Consider the following 19,189-nt stretch of genomic DNA (forward strand, 5'->3'; position numbering starts at 1 on the left):
CTTTGTTGTGACTTTCGTGCGGGAAAATGGGGGCTAATTAATGAGGATCGCAAGCGGGCGTATTAATTACACCAATCTGCGCGTATAGAATATTTACTCTTTTATGTAAAGTGCAATACGTGACAAATGCGTGCGGGCAGATTTATCTGTCGTCGCTTAATCGAAAATTCAATGCGTTCGACGCATCGTTTCGTACAAACGCGTGTAACGTATATTATCTCTGAATCGAATACAACTTCCTTGTTCATTTCGGTATACTTTTATCAAAGTGTAGAGATCCCTCTAAATAAAACATTCAAACATCGTTGTGGATACGTAATCTGCGAAAAAGAGAATTACGATGCACGAGTTACTTTAATCGATACATAATGTATCGATCACGATAGAAAGAACATAAGTATATGGAACAAAAAAAGCACTACCTCATTCCTTAAAGATTCCTGTATATTTATTTCAAGGTGCCAAGAGTAATGTTTTCAAAGATATCAAATGCTGAAGAGACGGACTTCGCTTTGTATTATTTCTTCTCGAGTATACTTGACATCGTTCACACCTTTTAAATACACACTTGGCAAAGAAAAGTTTCAAGAATAAGATTGACGTTTCGTACCCTTTTTAAGTGACAAACACGACGAAAGAATTTAAAACAATGTATGGTCCGATACAAGCACACGTTTACTTATCTTTTTCTTACAGTATATGTACAATAAATTTTTCAATATTCACTGCTGTTCTTATTGTTTGTTTTATAAGAAAAATATGTAGTCTACTTTTGTCTACCACAACTGACATGATTTTTAAAATTCCACTATCTTCCTATCCGTCTTCGAACAAGTATTAAAAATAGTAAAACTTTACACGCGTGCAATTTCGAAACTACTAGTGTTTTATTAATAATTGCACCACTGTTGGCAGCAGTGAAGCTTCCCCTTTGAAGTGGTTTTTGGTTTTTGACAATCCGACTTTCCGTCTTCGAGATATCGTAATTTATGTAAAAGGTAATTTCTTAAATTCCACTCTCCGTCTGAGAAAAAGCTTATTAACGCGTATTAAAAATGGTAAAACTTTAGATGCGTGCAGTTTCGAAACTACTAGTGTTTTATTAATAATTGCACCACTGTTGGCAGCGGTGAAGCTTCCCCTTTGAAGTGGTTTTTGGTTTTTGACGATCCGACTTTCCGTTCTCGAGATATCGTAATTTATGTAAAGGGGTAATTTTTTTAATTTGAATATCGCTGTCTCCGTCTCGCGCGTCGGACCTCTCTCTCGCGCGTGCATCGCGCTGACCTACCCCAATTTACTATTTACTACGAGTGCATACGTGACGGCCTTGCCAAGGCCGTTGCATTTCCAAGAATTTCCTCGTCCTCGCGACGTCAACAATGAAAAGTAAACAAACGCTTCGAACCCTTATATCTCCGGAACTAACCACCGCATCGACTTGAAACAAAAATTGCTATATCTCCGGAACTAATTACGCTATCGACTCGTATAAACGCTCATTTTAAAGGGCTTTTCATCCTCTGTCCTATGAATATACCAATTACTATAATTTATGCTATCTTCTATGTTCATTTTGGCATTTACTTTGACGCCCGACTTGAAACAAAAATCGCTGTATCTCCGGAACTAATTACGCTATCGACTCGTATAAACGCTCATTTTAAAGGGCTTTTCATCCTCTGTCCTATGAATGTACCAATTACTATAATTTATGCTAACTTCCATGTTTATTTTGACATTTACTTTGACTCTCGACTTGAAACAAAAATCACTGTATCTCCGGAACTAATTAAGCTATCGACTTGAAACAAATTTCATTTTAAATCTTCTATGTTTATTTTAACGTTTACTTTGACTCTCGACTTGAAATAAAAATCACTGTATCTCCGGAACTAATTAAGCTATCGACTCGTACAAACGCTCATTTTAAAGGGCTTTTCATCCTCTATCCTATGAATATACCAATTACTATAATTTATGCTATCTTCTATGTTTATTTTCATATTTACTTTGACACTACAAAAAAGTTTCAACAATTCTTATTAATTATACAACTGATGTGCGATAAAATTGAATTACAGATTGTTTGTTTAATTGAAAATGAATATAAATTTACAGGATGTTTACATAATTATTAGCTAGCATTTTTTCCGTAAATAATGGTTTTCCCCGAAATTAACTACGGTATCGACTTGAAACAGAATTCGTTTTCAAATGCGTTTTGTCTTCTATCATAACAGATAGATACCGTAACAGATCTCAAGCGTCTTGAAATTTAACGTGTTTTGAAGTAACAATAAAGGAAACATAATTTCTCTGTCACAGTTGATCCCTGCGCGAAGAAATATTGCGGTCCCGGAAAAGAATGCGAACGTTCACCCAACAGTACCGTGGCCCTGTGTGTCTGTGCACGAAAATGCCCACGAAGACATCGACCTGTTTGCGCGAGCAACGGGCAGATTTATGCTAATCATTGCGAGCTGCACAAAGCTGCATGCAACGCTGGATCACCATTGACTAGAAGCAGGCTCATAAGATGTCTACACCACGGTAAGAGTACGAAGAAAACACGCATGTTTAAAAAATTGTCAAGCTTTCAGAGACATATGTATAGGACATATACAGATAAGTATTACACAATTTTTTGTTGATGCAAAAATTTACTTTAAAGGATGAAAACTAACCCTCAAATATTTGCCTGTTTTCTATTGTTATAATTCGCAAAGTACACAAGGTAAACAAAAATTTTATACATATTTCTTTAATACATGTATTATTCTAATAGCAAAAATCTAAATAAGAAAAAATTGAAAGAATACGAGTCGCGTACGAAAATTTTATCCTGTCAGATGGAACGTGAAAAATAGCACCGGTGTAATTAAACTTTTCAGATATCGAAAACGCACACGCTCGAAGGACACTGCACGTGAACCGGACGTCGTCCAAGACTGAGGACATCATCTCTTATCCACGATCCAGGAACAGAATGAAAGATGACTTGAAAGATAACTTGATCCCGGAGAAGGACGATTTGGACTCGAAAGAGTGCACGAACCAAGAATACGAAATAATGAAGGTATAATGTAATACGATTTTTAACAATTCGTCTCTGTTGTACCAACACGCCGAGATTAAATACTTTCACTATTGATTAAACGTCGTGAATCAAATAACAACTTGTTCACGCTTCAGGATAATTTGTTACTCTACAACCATGCAAGACTAATGGCTCAAGACAACCACAGCAAAGAGTATCTTGTCAGTATAATGTTTTCACATTACGATCGTAATAACAATGGGAACCTCGAACGTGAGGAATTGGAACAGGTACTTATTTTCACCGCGATTTTATATCCCTGATAAATCTCTTATTCCGAAATCGATGGTTAAACCTTTCTGCGCGATAATTCTTGTCATCCAGATCGCGGAGAACGAAGATTTAAAAGAGTTATGCAAAGGCTGCAGTCTGGGGCACATGATCAGTTACGACGACACGGACGGAGACGGGAAATTGAACGTGAATGAATTTTACATGGCGTTCAGCAAACTGTACAGTGAGTACACCTTTCTCCTTATTAATTTAAGCCTATCAGACTGTCAATGATTCTTCAAGTAATTGATATCATAAAGCAGCGATTTTCTCGATTATTTAATCTTGCGTTATACTCGGTTACGTTTAACAAAAATATTAACAATGGCTGTGTCTAACAAGGACCGTTCCTGTATTTTCGACTGTGTTTCAAGCGCAGAAACAATGTCGCGTATTAATATAATATTATTTAATTAAGAATTTCATATAGAGTGTTTTGATGTATAGGAAGCACGATTTCATTCCCGGAATTTTTAACGAAAGTTACGAAGGGTAGTGATGTTTCTAATATAAATGCCCCTATACGCCATTAATACCTTAATTTTTTATTTGTATCGTGAAGGAGCAAATAATGGTTTCTGATAATGCATTATTCATGGAATAATGAACTGCCAACGATCTATATATTTTCCTGCTTCTAACAAAAGCCACGACAAAAGTTTTCCGAGAATATTACACTCCATTGTTTTCTCGCGGAGGCATTGAAAGCCGCCAGAGGTTCGAAGTATTATTCTTTTTTTCTTTTTTTTTTTAAACCAACGCAATTATTTGTAGGCGTTTCAGTGGTGTCTCTCGACAAGTCTCTCGAAGTGAATCACATATCCGCGAGAGTGGGCGATAACGTTGAAATCAAGTGCGATGTCACCGGCACACCACCACCGCCATTAGTGTGGCGACGCAATGAAGCCGATCTGGAAACTCTGAACGAGCCTGAGGTACGATCAGGAAGCGTTAATTATCCAAAAAGTAAAATTTACTTGAAAACAAGTACACAAGATTATTACGAAAAATTAGATTTTCATTCAGTATTATTCGCATCAACTATATTATAAATGAAACTCACTTTTATTATTATCTGCTACATCTTCGCACTTACTTCCCTACAGATTCGCGTTTTCAACGACGGCAGTCTCTATCTGACGAAAGTGCAACTGATGCACGCTGGGAATTACACCTGCCACGCGATCAGGAATCAAGATGTCGTTCAAACGCACGTATTAACAATATACAGTAAGTATTTTAACGCTATAACTACCGACGATTGATATCTACCGTTTTCTACCGAGTCAAAATCACCTGTTCCTACAAAGAACTAGTATTAAGACGCAACATTGTTTCCTTCATAGACATTTGCTTCAAACTAACCCAGGCATAGATCATTTTTATACAGCGTGTAAATTCTGAAATGTATTTAATTTTTTAAAAAAAGTATTCTAACTATACGGAAATCTTATGAGAAACTTCTGAAATTCGGACCCTCTTGGTAGATCTAGTATTAATACATGGTGTTATCTGTGCTCAGCTATCCCCGAGGTAATAGTAACACCGCGGTTACAATCGAAACGCTTGAAGGAAGAGGCGACCATAAAGTGTCACGTCGCCGGTGAGCCGCTCCCGCGGGTGGAGTGGCTCAAAAACGACGAACCTTTAAGCCACGACCAACCAGACAAGTACGATCTCATTGGGAACGGCACGAAACTGATCATCAAATCAGTCGACTATGCCGACACAGGCGCCTATATGTGTCAAGCTAGCAGCGTCGGTGGTGTCACCAGGGACATCAGTAGCTTAGTCGTTCAAGAACAACCCACGCCGAGTAAGTCACTATCAGGACGCCATCTTATTTTAAAGGTCATCTATAAATTATTAGGAGCATGCAAAAGTTTTCATGATTTCTATAAGAGATTTCGTTAGTCATCGTACCACCAGTTTCTACTACCTTTTCCCACTATTCTAATAAAAACTAGACACCGTGTTCGTGTTGCGATAGTTTGTACGGTTATACGGCTGAATATGTCCATTATGGAATATAAATTAAGCGTGGGAAATAAATATAAGGAGTGTTTGACCACCCCTGGGAAAAATTTTAATGGGAGATTCTAGGGGTCAAAATAAGACGAAAAGCAAGAATTTGTTGATTGAGGCTTCGTTAAAAAGTTATTAACGTTTAAAGTTCCGCCTGTAGATAGGCAATCTGCGAACAGCTGCGTACGCGTGATAATGATTCTCACTGTAAGGCTTTAAAGAAAACTGTAAGGCTGTCGATACGTCACTAAGTAGAGTTTCTCATGCTGAATGAGAACCTCTATCGCGCGCACGCAGCTGTACGCAGGTTGCCTATCTACAGGCGCAACTTTAAACGTTAGTAACTTTTTCACGAAGCCTCGATCAACAAATTCTTGCTTTAACACTAATAACACTAATAACTTAACGCTTGAACGCTCTGTATATACGCTCAATGTTCAGTATTAGGACTGTCACAACCATCGCTCTAAGGCTACCATTAACCAAAGTAGTCAAATTAGTCATCGGCTGACAAGATAATCTGTATCGCGGGGTATTGTAAAAACAGGAGCAGGTCGTTGATTAATTGACACTAATAATAGCGATCTCGTATCTAGCAACCGCAAGCGAGGAGCGCAGGTTCTTCTCTTTCCACGAATGGGGCATTTTGGTCTACGAGCCATCCACGTGTCGGCCACGACACGAGATTCGATCGACGGACGTTATTCCTGGGACTCAGGTAAAACTATTGACGTCAATTGCGACAAAATCAACTAACCGTTTGCGGAGAAACCCATTCTTGATTTTTCTTCAATTGACCAACAAAATTGCATACCGAAAAGGAAACATCTTACGATAATCGAGAATCTATCTCTATCTCTACTCTAACAAAACTCTTACGAGGCACGTATTTTCATATGCCTTACTTACTTATTCTTCCATTGCTATTTTCACCGATAGTACGCGTGCATGACAGTGACTTTTCATGCGTAGGCGATTACACGTACCTCTTCTATTACATCGTGATCGATGCAGTCCCATAGATCCATTCCCATAAACATCTTCATCTTGCAAGTTGCACTTTCCTAAGTCATTGAGCTGAGTCCACACTTGGAATAGTGTTGATTTCTTTTAAATGTAGGGTTTTCATTGATGATACACCTGAGGATGATTCTACATGAAAGAACAAATCAAAAATAAAAAATAAAATGCAATAAAAATAAAGCAATACAAAAAATTTATTTTAACGATTTTAGTGGACATAATAAACTTCTAAGTTCAGAAATATACGTAGCAATTTTACTATACCATTTGGTCTAAATAAAATGTTACAAGCTATCTTCTCAGAAACCAATGAAGATATCGACACGTTTTTTTTTTTTAATTAAATGACTTTACTGAACTGTGTGGTTTATTGTATCCAGTAAAATTCAGTCGTAATCGACACATTTTTGTCTGTAATTTCTGAAACCCGTGTCTTAGGAACACGTCTGCGGAGTCAAAGATGTACCTTGCTCCTGGGGACGCGCGATCAACGTTGCAAACCGGTACGTGTACGTCAGTCAACCGGACAAGGATCGAGTGCTCGTTATTAGCAAGATACAAATGGTTATAGTCGACGTAAGTAAATCGTGCTTGTTCTTCGTTTCGATTGATTTACGAGTAGTACGGAAAAATCAACGATGATCTACGGTAATTTGCATAGGTGATACCCACCGATAAGAATCCCGTACAACTCTGGTACGTGGTCGCCCTCGATCAAGTGTGGGTATTAAATTGGAGAAACGAGAAGAACATCGGTGTGAAAACGGTACAAGTGATCGAGGGCGCCGGTCAGAAAAAGAAACACCAAACTATACGGCCGGAACCTATCGACGCCCAGTTTGACATAATCGAAAATATTTACATACCCGAACCACAGGTATGTCTTACAATTATTGGACATTAATTTAACTATTGTCACGAACCGCTATACGTCTGTTCGATTTATTTAGGACATCGAGCACCCGTACAAGTACGGTTACGTGAGTCACACGAACCAACGTAGCATGTACAAGCTCGACCTGAAGAACATGAAATACACGCGTATTGCTGACTTGAGTTCTTACAATTGTGTTCCAATGAACGTCCAATTCTCGGTTCTTTGTGAGTAATCTTTTAAACTTTGTCGACACTGATGGATCAAGATCGTCTATTATTATTAGAGATTAATCCGTTTGTGTTCTAGACGGTTTCGTGATAATCGAATGCAAGGAACCGGTTACTAATCGTCCAACGGGTCAACTATTGTTGGATTATCTCACCGACACCGTTCTCGTTCATAAACCGAAGCTCTTCGGACGGCCAACAATATCACCCGACTCTAGACACCTTGTCACGTTGGACAAGCAAGATTCAGGCGTGACTCTCGTCGTACAGGAAATATCATGTAATTTGAACTCTTACATTACGATTAACGCAATGGTTGTTTATGACGATCGATGAATTCTATCTTTTACTTTAGCCGAAGGCTTAAAATTTGCGTTCGACGTGAAGACAACATTGAACATCAGTGACATTGCACTCTATCCGTCGCAGACGACGCATGGTTACGACATTTACGCGTCATCCATCGACAAAGAGGACATCCTATTCCTCGATCTCTCCACCGGTAAGATATGAATGTTAATCTTCTGATAGAGCATTCTATTGTTTCGTTAAAACACAGACGAGGTATCGAGTAGACCTTACATCCATTGTATTTTTTGGGCCCATTTTTATGGGGCTCTAGGGCCCCATTACGATTCTTGTGATACTAGCAACATTACTAACAGGTTACACAAATGAATACAAGAGGAAGTGAGACAGAAAATGAAATTACAGAAACATTTCTGACCTGAAATTATATTTTCGGTACAAGAATTTTTTTCTCGAAAGTGCGTAGGATTTCGGGGGTATGTGTATTGACCAAAAATGATTGTAATTGACACCTGCAACTAAAAATAATTTTTTTAGAACGATTCGAAATTTTTTATTTTTGCCAAAAAATTTATCCACTTATTGAATTTTTTTCTCGAAACTGGTTAGGATTTCGCGGGGATGTCTATTCACCAAAAATGATTGTAATTGACCCTCCTAGCTAAAACTAATTTTTTTAGAACGATTTAAAATTTTTTTTTTTCACCGAAAAATTTAGGCACCTACCCCCTGTCGATTTTTCTTAAAAATTCGTTTTCGATTTTTAGTAATTTTGTTTGACGCCGTATAGAAAAATTGTCTAATACTTTTTTGTAGGTACTCATGGGCTCTACTTCAAAAAAAAGTTTCATTCAAATATATTCACTATTGTAGGAGTTATGGGAGTTTGAAAATTAAACCATTTTTATAGGGTTTTTCTAATTTACCGGGGTCAAGGAGCAATTTTTCGAATATTTTCACGATTTCTACATATTCTCCATTAAAATACGCGTCGTTTGCTTTTTTAAACATTAAAATCGTCCAATCCGTTCAAAAGTTATGATGTTTTAAAGATACACATGAAATTTCAGTGATACATATCAATGGTATGGTCAGACATGCAATTTTCGGTAATGAATTTTTTTCTCGAAACTGCGTAGGATTTCGGGGGTATGTCTACTCACCAAAAATGCTTGTTATTAACCCCCGCAACTGAATATAATTTTTTCAGAACGATTCGAAATTTTTTTTTTCACCGAAAAATTTATTCACTTATTGAATTTTTTTCTCGAAATTGGTTAGGATTTCGAGGGTATGTCTATTCACCAAAAATGATTGTAATTGACCCTCCTAGCTAAAACTAATTTTTTTAGAACGATTTAAAATTTCTTTTTTTCACTGAAAAATTTAGGCACCTAACCTCTGTTGATCTTCCTTAAAAATTCGTTGTGTAACACTTTCTTGTAGGTACCCATGAGTTCTACTTCAGAAAAAAGTTTCATTCAAATATATTCACTATTGTAGGTGTTATAATCGTTTGAAAATTACGTTTTTTAATCCGTTTCATAGTCAATCACATGTAATTACGCAACACTACAGCTGGCTGCCCATAAATACTAATTCAGTGAATAGTTTCTCAACTGACCGCCATCCGTGAGTAGAGGACGCTAAAATCATCTCCGAATTTTCAGGTCGGTATGACAGTTAGATCGGACCACGAAAGTCCATAAGGTGAAAGATCTACTCATATACCTCGTCTATGGTTAGAATTGCAACAAACTTTAACGTGCCCAATAACTCTTGGTTTTAAGTCGTAACAAAATTAAATGACCGCTGAACTGTTTGAGCGTCGAAATCTGAGCGCCTAAATACTTCAAATAATTTCAGCTTCTGGAAATTCAAACAAAATAAATATTTTCATTATCATTTACAGGTAAAGTGGAAATGATAACTGGTGTAGGGAAAGCCACACCGCCAAATTTCACCAGATGGGGCAACCCGAACAGACCAATCGTACAAAGCGGTGTATTCGGTAAATACATGGTCAGTCCTTCGAACGACGCGCTTTTCATTCTAAACGGAGAAACTCGAACAATAAATTGCGAGATCGGTGGTCTGGTACACCCTGGGGCAGTGGTATGGTTTACAGTGTCTTTACATTAACAATCGAAATTTTTAACAACAATATACAGAACGTCTAGATAGATAATACTAGCAAAGCACTGGAAAAGCGGTGACAACGAACGAACATCGTGCGTCGCCATATTGTTTGATCGAGAAGATAGAGTAAACGGATTTCTGTTGTTTAGATTAGAAGAGGAAACGGTTGAAAGAAATTTTGAGAAATATATTCTAACACCATTATTCGTGGTTATCGTTAAACCATTGAAAATTTTCCGAGCACCGCTCTTCAATAATTATGGCGTATTTTTGACACCATCGAGCGAAGACTTTGATCGTTATAAACGCGAACAACTGTCACGGAACCATTACCAATAAGACTTTTTAATGTACATACATACCAAAGATCGTCTTTTACATAAATTGAATGTATCTAATCGTTACCCTATCGGTGGCCTTAGTTTCCCTCAATTTTGCATATCCTCCATCTTTGTATCTATATATTTCTCCTTTTTCGGATAAATTTTCGATGGCTATAAACAGTACAACTAACTTCCCAGACAACGATCCAAGATGATATTCGTCATATCGTATCCGATACGAACTGTAAATTTAAAACACGGTTTCGCCGATACCTGAGAAACTTGGGGAACCGAATGTTTTTATTTACGACAAAGTTGTAATCCTTTTTAAACGATGTCGGGTGTCAATAATATATTATAACCAATCATTGATCCGTGAATTGTATATGCTAGCTAATTAAATAATTAGGAATCGAATAGTCACAAACTTACAAAATCTGAGTGAACAGAAAAATATAGTACAGTATAGTAACCTCAAATCGAGGCAAGTTGTTTCAACCGAGAAATTGAACCATTCGTTTCGCGGCAATAACAATTTTTACAATAAAACGTTTGAACACGTACGATGACGATATTATAATACAATTATCGAACCACAGACAGCACACTGACATCGGGTATGATGATTATGTATTATACGCATGCGTGTTTCATCTGTGTGTGTGCGTGTGAATATATATATATATATAACAATTAAAATGAATACCTTGTAACAAAATTACAACAAAACTAATTTAATAAATAATCTGCAAATACAACGTTCATTTTTGCTACGCAATGTACATGCAGATTATAAATATATATGTTAGCAGTCTTGTATCCGTTCGGGTAAAAAGGAAACGATGATATAGTGAATGGTTACAATCTGTCGTTAAACGGGCATATTTTTAAGTGTCTTCTAGTCGTAACGTTCACCTTTTATTCGCTAATAAATTACGTCTGTTCAAAATCCTGGAGTCTACGTTTAATCACCTACTGTACAAATTCGACGTACATTTACGCTCTATAATCCGGTATAAATACGCTCAGTCCTTTCCAATTATTATACTAATGTACCGCGCACAGGCTCTGCTTTCACATTAAATAACACTGACGGTACGGTAATCGCAAGAAAAATATCTTCCGACCGAATTGTAAACGATCATCGGAGAAACGCACAGCCTACGGGCTAATGATAGTCGACAGTCAGCGAATTCACAGATTTATATCGCACACACGTTGCACTCTCTGAAGGATGCACGTAAGTGGAATTCCAAAACAGCGAGAAGTTAGAAAATGGAAGGAAGGGGAAAAGACACGAAGGAGACAGACCACGAGCGGATCACCAGGAAAAATAGATAATGAATTGTGTAAGCAGTTTTCCATTCAATACACGACGTAGTCCGATCAACACGTAAATGAAACACCTAGTCAACCTCTCCTTCAACTTCCAATACCCTTTTCTTATCCCCACCCTTTTTATCTCACTGGCACTTCTCCAGGTTCGCCAGGTTCTTCGATTCAGCACTGGTTATATATTGCACGGCTTTAAATTGGCCCCTTGTCGACTATAAAAAAGTATATAAGCGTTGCTAAAATCTTCGTCCTGAGGTTTTTGCCTGCTCGTGATTTCATCATTGTAATAATACCATACATCGGTTCGAGGATTTTTCGCATACGCCGTGTAATGTCCAGCTGATACTCCTACAGTACCATTAAAAATATATGAACTAATATATAGAACCCATATATGAACTAATATATAGACCCCATATATGAACTAATATATAAACCCCATATATAACTAATATATAGAACCCATATATAGCTCTTATAAATGAACAAACGACACGTACCTCCAAAGTGACAAACGCAAGCATACAGGTCGTACAAGTGTCGGCCTACGCTTAAACCAACCAAAGGGAATGTGACTTTATCGTCCAACTTCATGCTAGCACACTCGTAAAACACAAATCTATAATAGACATTATAGAAAGAAAAAAATTATTGATTTCATACAAACACGTAAAGTACAAGTATTTATGTTACTATATAAATAATGAACATACCGTTTCAAATATACTATGAGGAACTTAGGGTATCTGTGAACCGTAAGTGTTTTCGTTGCGCACTGATTTCGTTCGCACTTCGGGCAAAACCAAGGATTGTGTTCGTCTAACGTTTCACTGAAGTATACATGAATTATAAGTCAAAAGAATAATTGTATAAATGAAATCTTCAAAACAAAGGGCTACTACTATTATTAAAAGTAAGATCTACCTTTGACTAAATGCTTGAAGACAGTCGTACAAAGACAAAGGAAGATGGGGCCTCTGTTTGCTTACACTGACATGATCAACAGGAGGTGATATCTTAGGAACGTGTTCCGTGTAACGCACAGCCAACGTATCGCCATTTTGAAGGACTACCATCCCAGTTTCCGGCACACTACAGCCCGTACAGTGTGCTGTATAGATACAACGAGAACAATGGTGTCCCTGTAAGAAATATTTTTTATTCGTTAACTTCTTTTGTTTCTACAATTGGTCTAACTATTCAGTAATACATCAATGAACATGATAATAATGCTCTAACCTGGCCTGTAACAAAATGAAGCGTGTAACTTCTTTCTTGCGGCACGTTTCTCCTCACGATATCGTACAAGTCTTTAGCGTTCACTCTTGAAGGTAATCTCACTAAATGCGGATAACCGAAAAGCTTCGTCCCTTTACGGTTGTTTGTCGTTTCATTCGTCGTGTCGTGCCGTAAAACCAACGGTACGTTTAAGATCCTAACTGCCGGCCTTGGCCGTCCCGTTTGATCTATTTTAATGAAGGATGATGCAGTCATGTACGTTGAACACACTGGACACATTTGAGGTTCTGTTTGATTCTTGAAGTAATCCTACAATAGTCAATACACCAATAATGTAGAATACATAATATACATTATTGTCATTTGCACTACATGAAATTCGGTATATAAATTAATTAAAACTTTTATCAATCACATTCTCAGTTCAAAGTTGATTTTTTTAGGTTACATTTATACATATAAGATCCTATCGACTTTTAATTGCATCTAAAAGTTTGCTAGGTAACATTTTACTGATGTTCCACTAGCAGGCCCTTCACGCTGTTTAACCTCCAACCACCGTCGTTACTTATAAGAAACATGGATAATTTTGAAAAAAGCTGGTCTTGAGGTGACCGCGCGTTACTATCGACGATTTTATCTCAAAACGATTGAAGTGAAGTGTAACTTGTAGTAACATGTAAACACGATGATATATAATATCATACTGCATAGTACCCTCAGTACACGGCAGCCTCAGATTAGTCTGAATTGAGTTCCAGAACATAAGCAGTCTGGCTTGCGGATTGTACTCAAATAGCGAATCATACGGGTTTCCATCTTCTCGTTCCCAAGCACCTCAGCTTCAAACGAAGCTTCCCCGGCTAATTGGTAACGCAAAGCTGTTTCTGGTTCCCGCACGTATCCTTATGATACCGTCCGGCTAGAATGTTCGTGGATTTAATCTCAGACCTTCCCGGGGTGAAATAGTGGTAACCGTGTACCTTGGCTGGTGCACCCCTACCGCTAGATTGAAGCTGCCGTTTTCATCATCGGGTTTTGACAAAAAATATCTTTCTATTTACTATTTAACAACGCACAGGATGATTTTGTCGCCAGTGGGCTCAAAAAGCATTGCTACGAAAAGTTACCCTACATAAACGGTAGAAAAAAACTCACCTCAATGCAGGTATCACACATGGCGAAGTTACAGCTCTTCTCGCTGTGTCTCTTCAAATCTCCGTCCAATTCTTCGAGGCAAATCGTACATGGAACTTCCTCCCCCGTAACTGTACACTTTTGACAGGTATCAGCATCCATCACACGATCTCCGCCACCATCTGGCACTGAAGTGTATGCGTCAGGAGGTTCCGTGAGTTCAAAGGCGTATATAGATCGATTCGTATCATTGATGTGTCTCAAGAGTATATTGTCATCCTTAAATTTAAAACCTTGATGTACAATCCAACAGTGACATTTCCATCTAGTGCGATAAGCTACGGCAAGCAAGGTACGTAAGTCTCGATACCTACGGTGCAAGGGTAAAATAATATAGTCGAGGAGTTGTGACCACAGACAGGCCATTAACAAGGGAATGGACAACAAGAGACAAATTCAAAAGTAGAAAGAGAAATGCAAAGAATGAGAAACTGAGTCTGTACGATGGACTGTAGCCTCGTAACTATGTCTTTGCGCTACGAGAATGTTCTTCCATAATGTTTTTTTTTTCTTGGAGGGCAGTATCAACGATTATCGAGACTACTCGATAAACCGCCTTCTTCACCCTCCGTAATTGTCCTGTCATGAAAATTAAAACCCGCGCATCATGTTTGCATAAAATCGAAGAAAATTGAACTTCATTCCTATCAAAAGTAAAATATCTTCAATATTCAACATGAACACACACAAAGAGAATATTATTAAATTGACAATAAAATTAAGTATACTATAAACTACCTATCTATCGAGTGATTTTTGTACCCAGATTATTCTGCTAAATTGTAGATTTGTATTGACAACAATACAAGGTCACATCGTATTTAACAACCGAACAGAAATTTCTTAAAATATGTACACATACACATGATATATATATAAATTGGTAATAAAAATATGTTGAAAACACATACACTTTTGATAACCTCGACTATCGCAAATACAATGGGGTTTAAATTCGATATGCTTACCAGAATCTTTGATATATGATTTTCTAAAACTTCAGCCAGCGCGATATTTGTTACTGCAATGTCTTCCTTATCAAGTGTTTTTAATAGTTCCTCCTTCAATTTCCCAATGCGCGATTGTTTGTTTAATGAAACAACACACTTTACAGGTTGATCGCCATTTGCAGGAACATATGTAACATTCAATTGTCTTTCCATTGCATGGGGCAGTGGCACTGATAAATACATAAAAGGCTCATACGTGACAGACACGTGCTTACATACTGCACAAACTACCTGCAATAGAAAAGGAAACATGAAAACCAATGTTGTTCCTAATTTCTATCGTACGTTACCGGTAAAAAATTTGAAAATTAATGTGTATCAGCAGAATGAGACTTGCCTCTGATGCTTCTCAAAGAAAGAAGGTATAGCTACTGAATTTTAGTGTAGGAAACATTTTACGGTAAAAACCAACTGTTTTAGGCATCACCCCAACGTACAGTTTCCATACCATATAAAATATTTGATAAGATACTGTAAAATTTACCTTGCTTTTAAACTGTCCCTGGAAGGTATCAACGATGATACTTCTATTAGACCTTAAGTGTTTTGCCCAATGCTTATCCGCCTCGATCTCGTCTTGTGTCGCTATAGCACCATTTCCGTAACTTTGGGAAATCCGTGTGCATTGGGTACTAATACTTCCAAGACCATCGCGTTTATGATTCTTCTCTTGATCATCGAGTCTCATACGTTTTACATTACACTTTTCTAAACCATTGTCATACTCTATGTCGGAACCACTTGACGCGTAATCTACGCCACAATTGACTTTTTGAACATTAATTTCTTTTATTCTTTTAACACTGACGCTTTTATTGTCGAAATCGTGATTCTCCATTAAATTTGAGTTATCCAAAGGCATTCTACGGAGATTTTCTTTTGGAAACTTTTGGGAATCATAATGAATCTCATTGTTACATTCCTGTTGAGTTACTAAAAAATTCGCATTGCTGGTTTTCGCTTCTTTATGAATATCGTATAGTCCATGATATTTGGGAACATTTTTCGAAAGTTCAATCAACGTGTCCAGTCTTAACGAAGGTGTAACATCATTTTCTTTTTCGCCAACTTTATTATAAATAAAAGTGTTTGATTTTGCTTCGACAGTTTCATCGGAATCGAGCGTCTCCTCATCGTCATCGCCGTCGTTTAAAGGTGATCCACGGGGTGAATTTGCAATACTATCTAACTCGCCTATTGGCGAATCTAAATCTGAAAAGTAACATTAAGATTAAATAATCTTCTATGACAACTTTCTTTAGTGATTTATAAAGTTTGCAATGAATATTTCTACCTCTGGGAGAACCAGCCATTGTGACATTCGGACTATTAGGGCATTCTGGCGATGGTAAGCAATCATACATTTCCAATAAATCTGTATTACAGTTGGAATTACTAGTGGCAGTGACTGGAGACATGATTTTTCCGTTTGAATTCTCATTTGAATTAATCGAGTTGGTAGTGGTTGTAGATGATGGAGTTTGACAATTTTTTGTACACTTTGCCGTATTCATTTGTTCGTGCAATGAGTCCAATAGAAGAGCAAGAAATTCTTGACAATCGTGCTTTAAATAACAATTGTTATTATTTTTAACAATTATTCCCATATTGTACTAGCAATTAAGTAATTTTATAAAAAATTAAGTAAATTCACCTGTCTATAATCTTTAAATTGTGAATGATATGCCCCTAAAGTTTGCTTAAATTCAGTTGGCCTGAGAACACTGTATCTGCCAGACCACATTTTTCCAAGAAGTACACTAAAATGTGCCATCAAAGATCCAGGTGGTGGTAGTTTTTCTACTCTTTGCTGCAAATCCAAAAAGTGTCGCAGGACGGGTGGTGTTGCAGTTAAACATTGCAAACCAGCAGCCATAAAACAAGTATTACCAAGATTATGAAGACCACATACACCTGCACGTAAAACTATATCCTCTAAAAATAAAAAAAATGAAATCTTTCTTACTCAATGAATTTAGAAAAGAAATTCGTTTAAAAATATAATTAATCCTTTTAATTTTATATACAAAATATACAAATATTTAAACCTACCCATTGGCGAATCATCTTGAGAATCTCCACCCTCCAAAAACAAATTGTTTACAGCTGAACCACCAGGTGGTAAAAATGGACCATGCTCTATACCAATTCCACTATCACTGATAGAATCTGCAACGATATCTGTGAAATCGTTTAAACCAGGTGGCGGTGGAAGTGGAATGGCATAGTCTGATGTAGAACTATTTGCTTCAGTCCTATAATAAAATTGAATCAACAATGTAATTTATATAATTTATGTAACAGTTATTAAAAATTGCATTAATAATATTGATTGTACCATGTGTCTTCTATGCCCATATTAACTTCAGATGAAAGTAATTTATCCTCTTGAAGAGTAAGAGTATGGTCTAAGGAAGATGTTAATGGGCTGAGACCAGTAGATTCTAAAACCTCTGATATCTCTGGGACCTCGGGCAGGTGAAAAATTTTAGACGATCCAATCATTAAAATATTTTCTACTTCTGAGACATTCACCTTATTGTCCATTCAGGTAACAAAATATTAAATTTTACCTAAAATCAGTTACAATAAAAGAAAAAATCCACAAATGGTTATAAAACTATACATTGTATTCATATTTCCTTAACAATGCAAACATATTTTTTTTATTAATTTTATTTATATCTAAACAGTTTTCTTTTTAATAACTTTTATGTTTAACCAAAGAAAAGTTAAAACAAACTTATAATTTTCTCAAATAATAAATAGAATTGTAACATTGAAGAAAAAATACATGAAAAATCTAATGTATATACCTGAATGTCATAAATTGAAAACTTATACAAGAAATGAAAGGACTTAACAAAATTAAATTATATCTAACTTTCATTTTCCTTTATCCCATTTAAGGTATAATTGACAAAGCTTTATCAGAGTATCTTGTATCAATACTAGAATTAACAATAAATAATGTACAAAAAAATGTATATATAATACAGCACATCTGAAATGATTACAGTTTAAACTTTTGCAAATTAAATTTAGATTACACAGAATTACCAAACAATATTTAAAATCGTCCTAACCTAAGATGTCGGGAATGATTACCGCGAATTCTTTGGCGTCGTATTCGTGCAAGGCAGTAAACTCCTCGAGGAACAATTATTATCGATAACTAGATTTTTTACTTTTTAAGAGTATGATTATGTTATATTGGCTAGTACATTGATCAATATGGAAGAAACTGAATTCTGTAGTCTATAAAAGTACAACTAGACCTTGCCCATTCAAATCGTGATCATCCTGTAAATGTTACAACAACTCAGATTTCGTATAAATGTTTACGTAATATTACACTATTTTGCAATTAATACAGATAAGTAAAAAAAAACAAAAACAAAATCTACTTACTTTACAGAAAATCCACTTTCTTCTTTGTGAAATATCTATACCGCCATTGCAGTAAACGGCATGGTCAATGGATGCGCAAGAAAAGGAAGATTCGCTTGCGGCGCTTCAGGAAGTTGGCATATTTTTCAATCCGCAATATGGGTACTTCCTGCCCACTAGGGAAATTCTATTTGCGCGCCAAAAATTTTAAAACTCGACTGCATTGTAATTTAGACTAAAACAACAATTTTATTTGTACATATAGATGTGTATAAACTAAGAAATATATATATGTATATAATAGACACAACTTTGTACACTTAATGGCACAGATTTTCACCAAATAAGGAGAAAGTTACCAAGTCCTGTTTTCATGAAACGATGCTACTTCTCGCCAGGCTAAATTTATAGAATATAAATACAGCAAACAAATTATTATTTATTAAACAGATATTATTTCGTTTAAATACATTTGTGTATATATCATTTACGTAAAATAAACAAAATATTGATTTCATGTATCGATATTCATTCTCAAAAGCCAATGATATATCCTATACAGCACATGTAGACAGACCACGCTATGTTTGCAATAATTTTATTCAGTATAGTGCATGCTTTTAGTTATGTACAAATAATATGACAACGGTCGACAGTTTATACTTCATTTGTTTATACGAATATAAAATAAATAACCATCGTTGATCTGTCATGAAAATTGG

General features: G+C 36.4%; 3 protein-coding genes across 6 annotated transcripts in view; 1 reads left to right on the forward strand and 2 right to left on the reverse strand.

Annotated features, from left to right (window-relative positions):
- The window catches only part of LOC143340480 (uncharacterized), a 64,203-nt gene extending 57,047 nt beyond the window's left edge, over positions 1-7,156 (reverse strand). Inside the window, exon 1 of the mRNA XM_076762494.1 lies at positions 6,385-7,156. The gene's annotated coding sequence lies outside the window, so the exon portion shown is untranslated. The remainder of the gene's footprint in view (positions 1-6,384) is intronic.
- Positions 1-10,750, forward strand: part of Fstl5 (follistatin-like 5) — a 121,834-nt gene extending 111,084 nt beyond the window's left edge. For both annotated transcript variants that reach the window (XM_076762468.1, XM_076762467.1), the window contains 14 exons: positions 2,329-2,553; positions 2,895-3,079; positions 3,196-3,330; positions 3,425-3,557; positions 4,148-4,308; positions 4,480-4,603; positions 4,896-5,189; positions 5,995-6,116; positions 6,860-6,997; positions 7,083-7,298; positions 7,372-7,522; positions 7,605-7,805; positions 7,881-8,027; positions 9,747-10,750. In XM_076762468.1, the coding sequence (XP_076618583.1) occupies positions 2,329-2,553; positions 2,895-3,079; positions 3,196-3,330; positions 3,425-3,557; positions 4,148-4,308; positions 4,480-4,603; positions 4,896-5,189; positions 5,995-6,116; positions 6,860-6,997; positions 7,083-7,298; positions 7,372-7,522; positions 7,605-7,805; positions 7,881-8,027; positions 9,747-9,976 (2,462 nt within the window). In that variant the 3' untranslated portion in view covers positions 9,977-10,750. The remainder of the gene's footprint in view (positions 1-2,328; positions 2,554-2,894; positions 3,080-3,195; positions 3,331-3,424; positions 3,558-4,147; positions 4,309-4,479; positions 4,604-4,895; positions 5,190-5,994; positions 6,117-6,859; positions 6,998-7,082; positions 7,299-7,371; positions 7,523-7,604; positions 7,806-7,880; positions 8,028-9,746) is intronic.
- A 731-nt stretch (positions 10,751-11,481) lies between these two features.
- LOC143340466 (uncharacterized) lies at positions 11,482-18,559 on the reverse strand. Of its 3 annotated transcripts, none has more exons than XM_076762461.1 (14): positions 18,489-18,559; positions 18,186-18,380; positions 17,416-17,650; positions 17,130-17,332; positions 16,732-17,012; positions 16,372-16,642; positions 15,562-16,289; positions 15,036-15,308; positions 14,029-14,286; positions 12,871-13,179; positions 12,556-12,773; positions 12,345-12,461; positions 12,132-12,250; positions 11,482-11,979 (listed from the first exon to the last, which is right to left on the reverse strand). In XM_076762461.1, the coding sequence occupies exons 3-14, from the start codon at positions 17,622-17,624 to the stop codon at positions 11,807-11,809; spliced, it is 3,159 nt and encodes a 1,052-aa protein (XP_076618576.1). In that variant the 5' UTR covers positions 17,625-17,650; positions 18,186-18,380; positions 18,489-18,559; the 3' UTR covers positions 11,482-11,806. The 3 variants fall into 3 exon arrangements, with proteins under 3 accessions (XP_076618576.1, XP_076618575.1, XP_076618578.1); XM_076762460.1 differs by having other exon boundaries at positions 18,164-18,380; XM_076762463.1 differs by lacking the exon at positions 18,186-18,380 and having other exon boundaries at positions 18,489-18,557.
- Between the last annotated feature and the right edge of the window lie 630 nt (positions 18,560-19,189).

This window comes from Colletes latitarsis, chromosome 3 (assembly GCF_051014445.1).
Source record: "Colletes latitarsis isolate SP2378_abdomen chromosome 3, iyColLati1, whole genome shotgun sequence".
Lineage (NCBI taxonomy): Eukaryota > Metazoa > Arthropoda > Insecta > Hymenoptera > Colletidae > Colletes > Colletes latitarsis.

Coding starts and splice junctions, on each gene's coding strand:
- LOC143340466 (XM_076762461.1), bottom strand. CDS start 17,624: ATGGACAATAAGGTGAATGTCTCAGAAGTAGAAAATATTTTAATGATT. Junction 17,013..17,129: donor TCAAGATGATTCGCCAATGG/GTAGGTTTAAAT, acceptor TTTTATTTTTAG/AGGATATAGTTTTACGTGCA. Junction 16,290..16,371: donor AATGGCTGGTTCTCCCAGAG/GTAGAAATATTC, acceptor GTTACTTTTCAG/ATTTAGATTCGCCAATAGGC.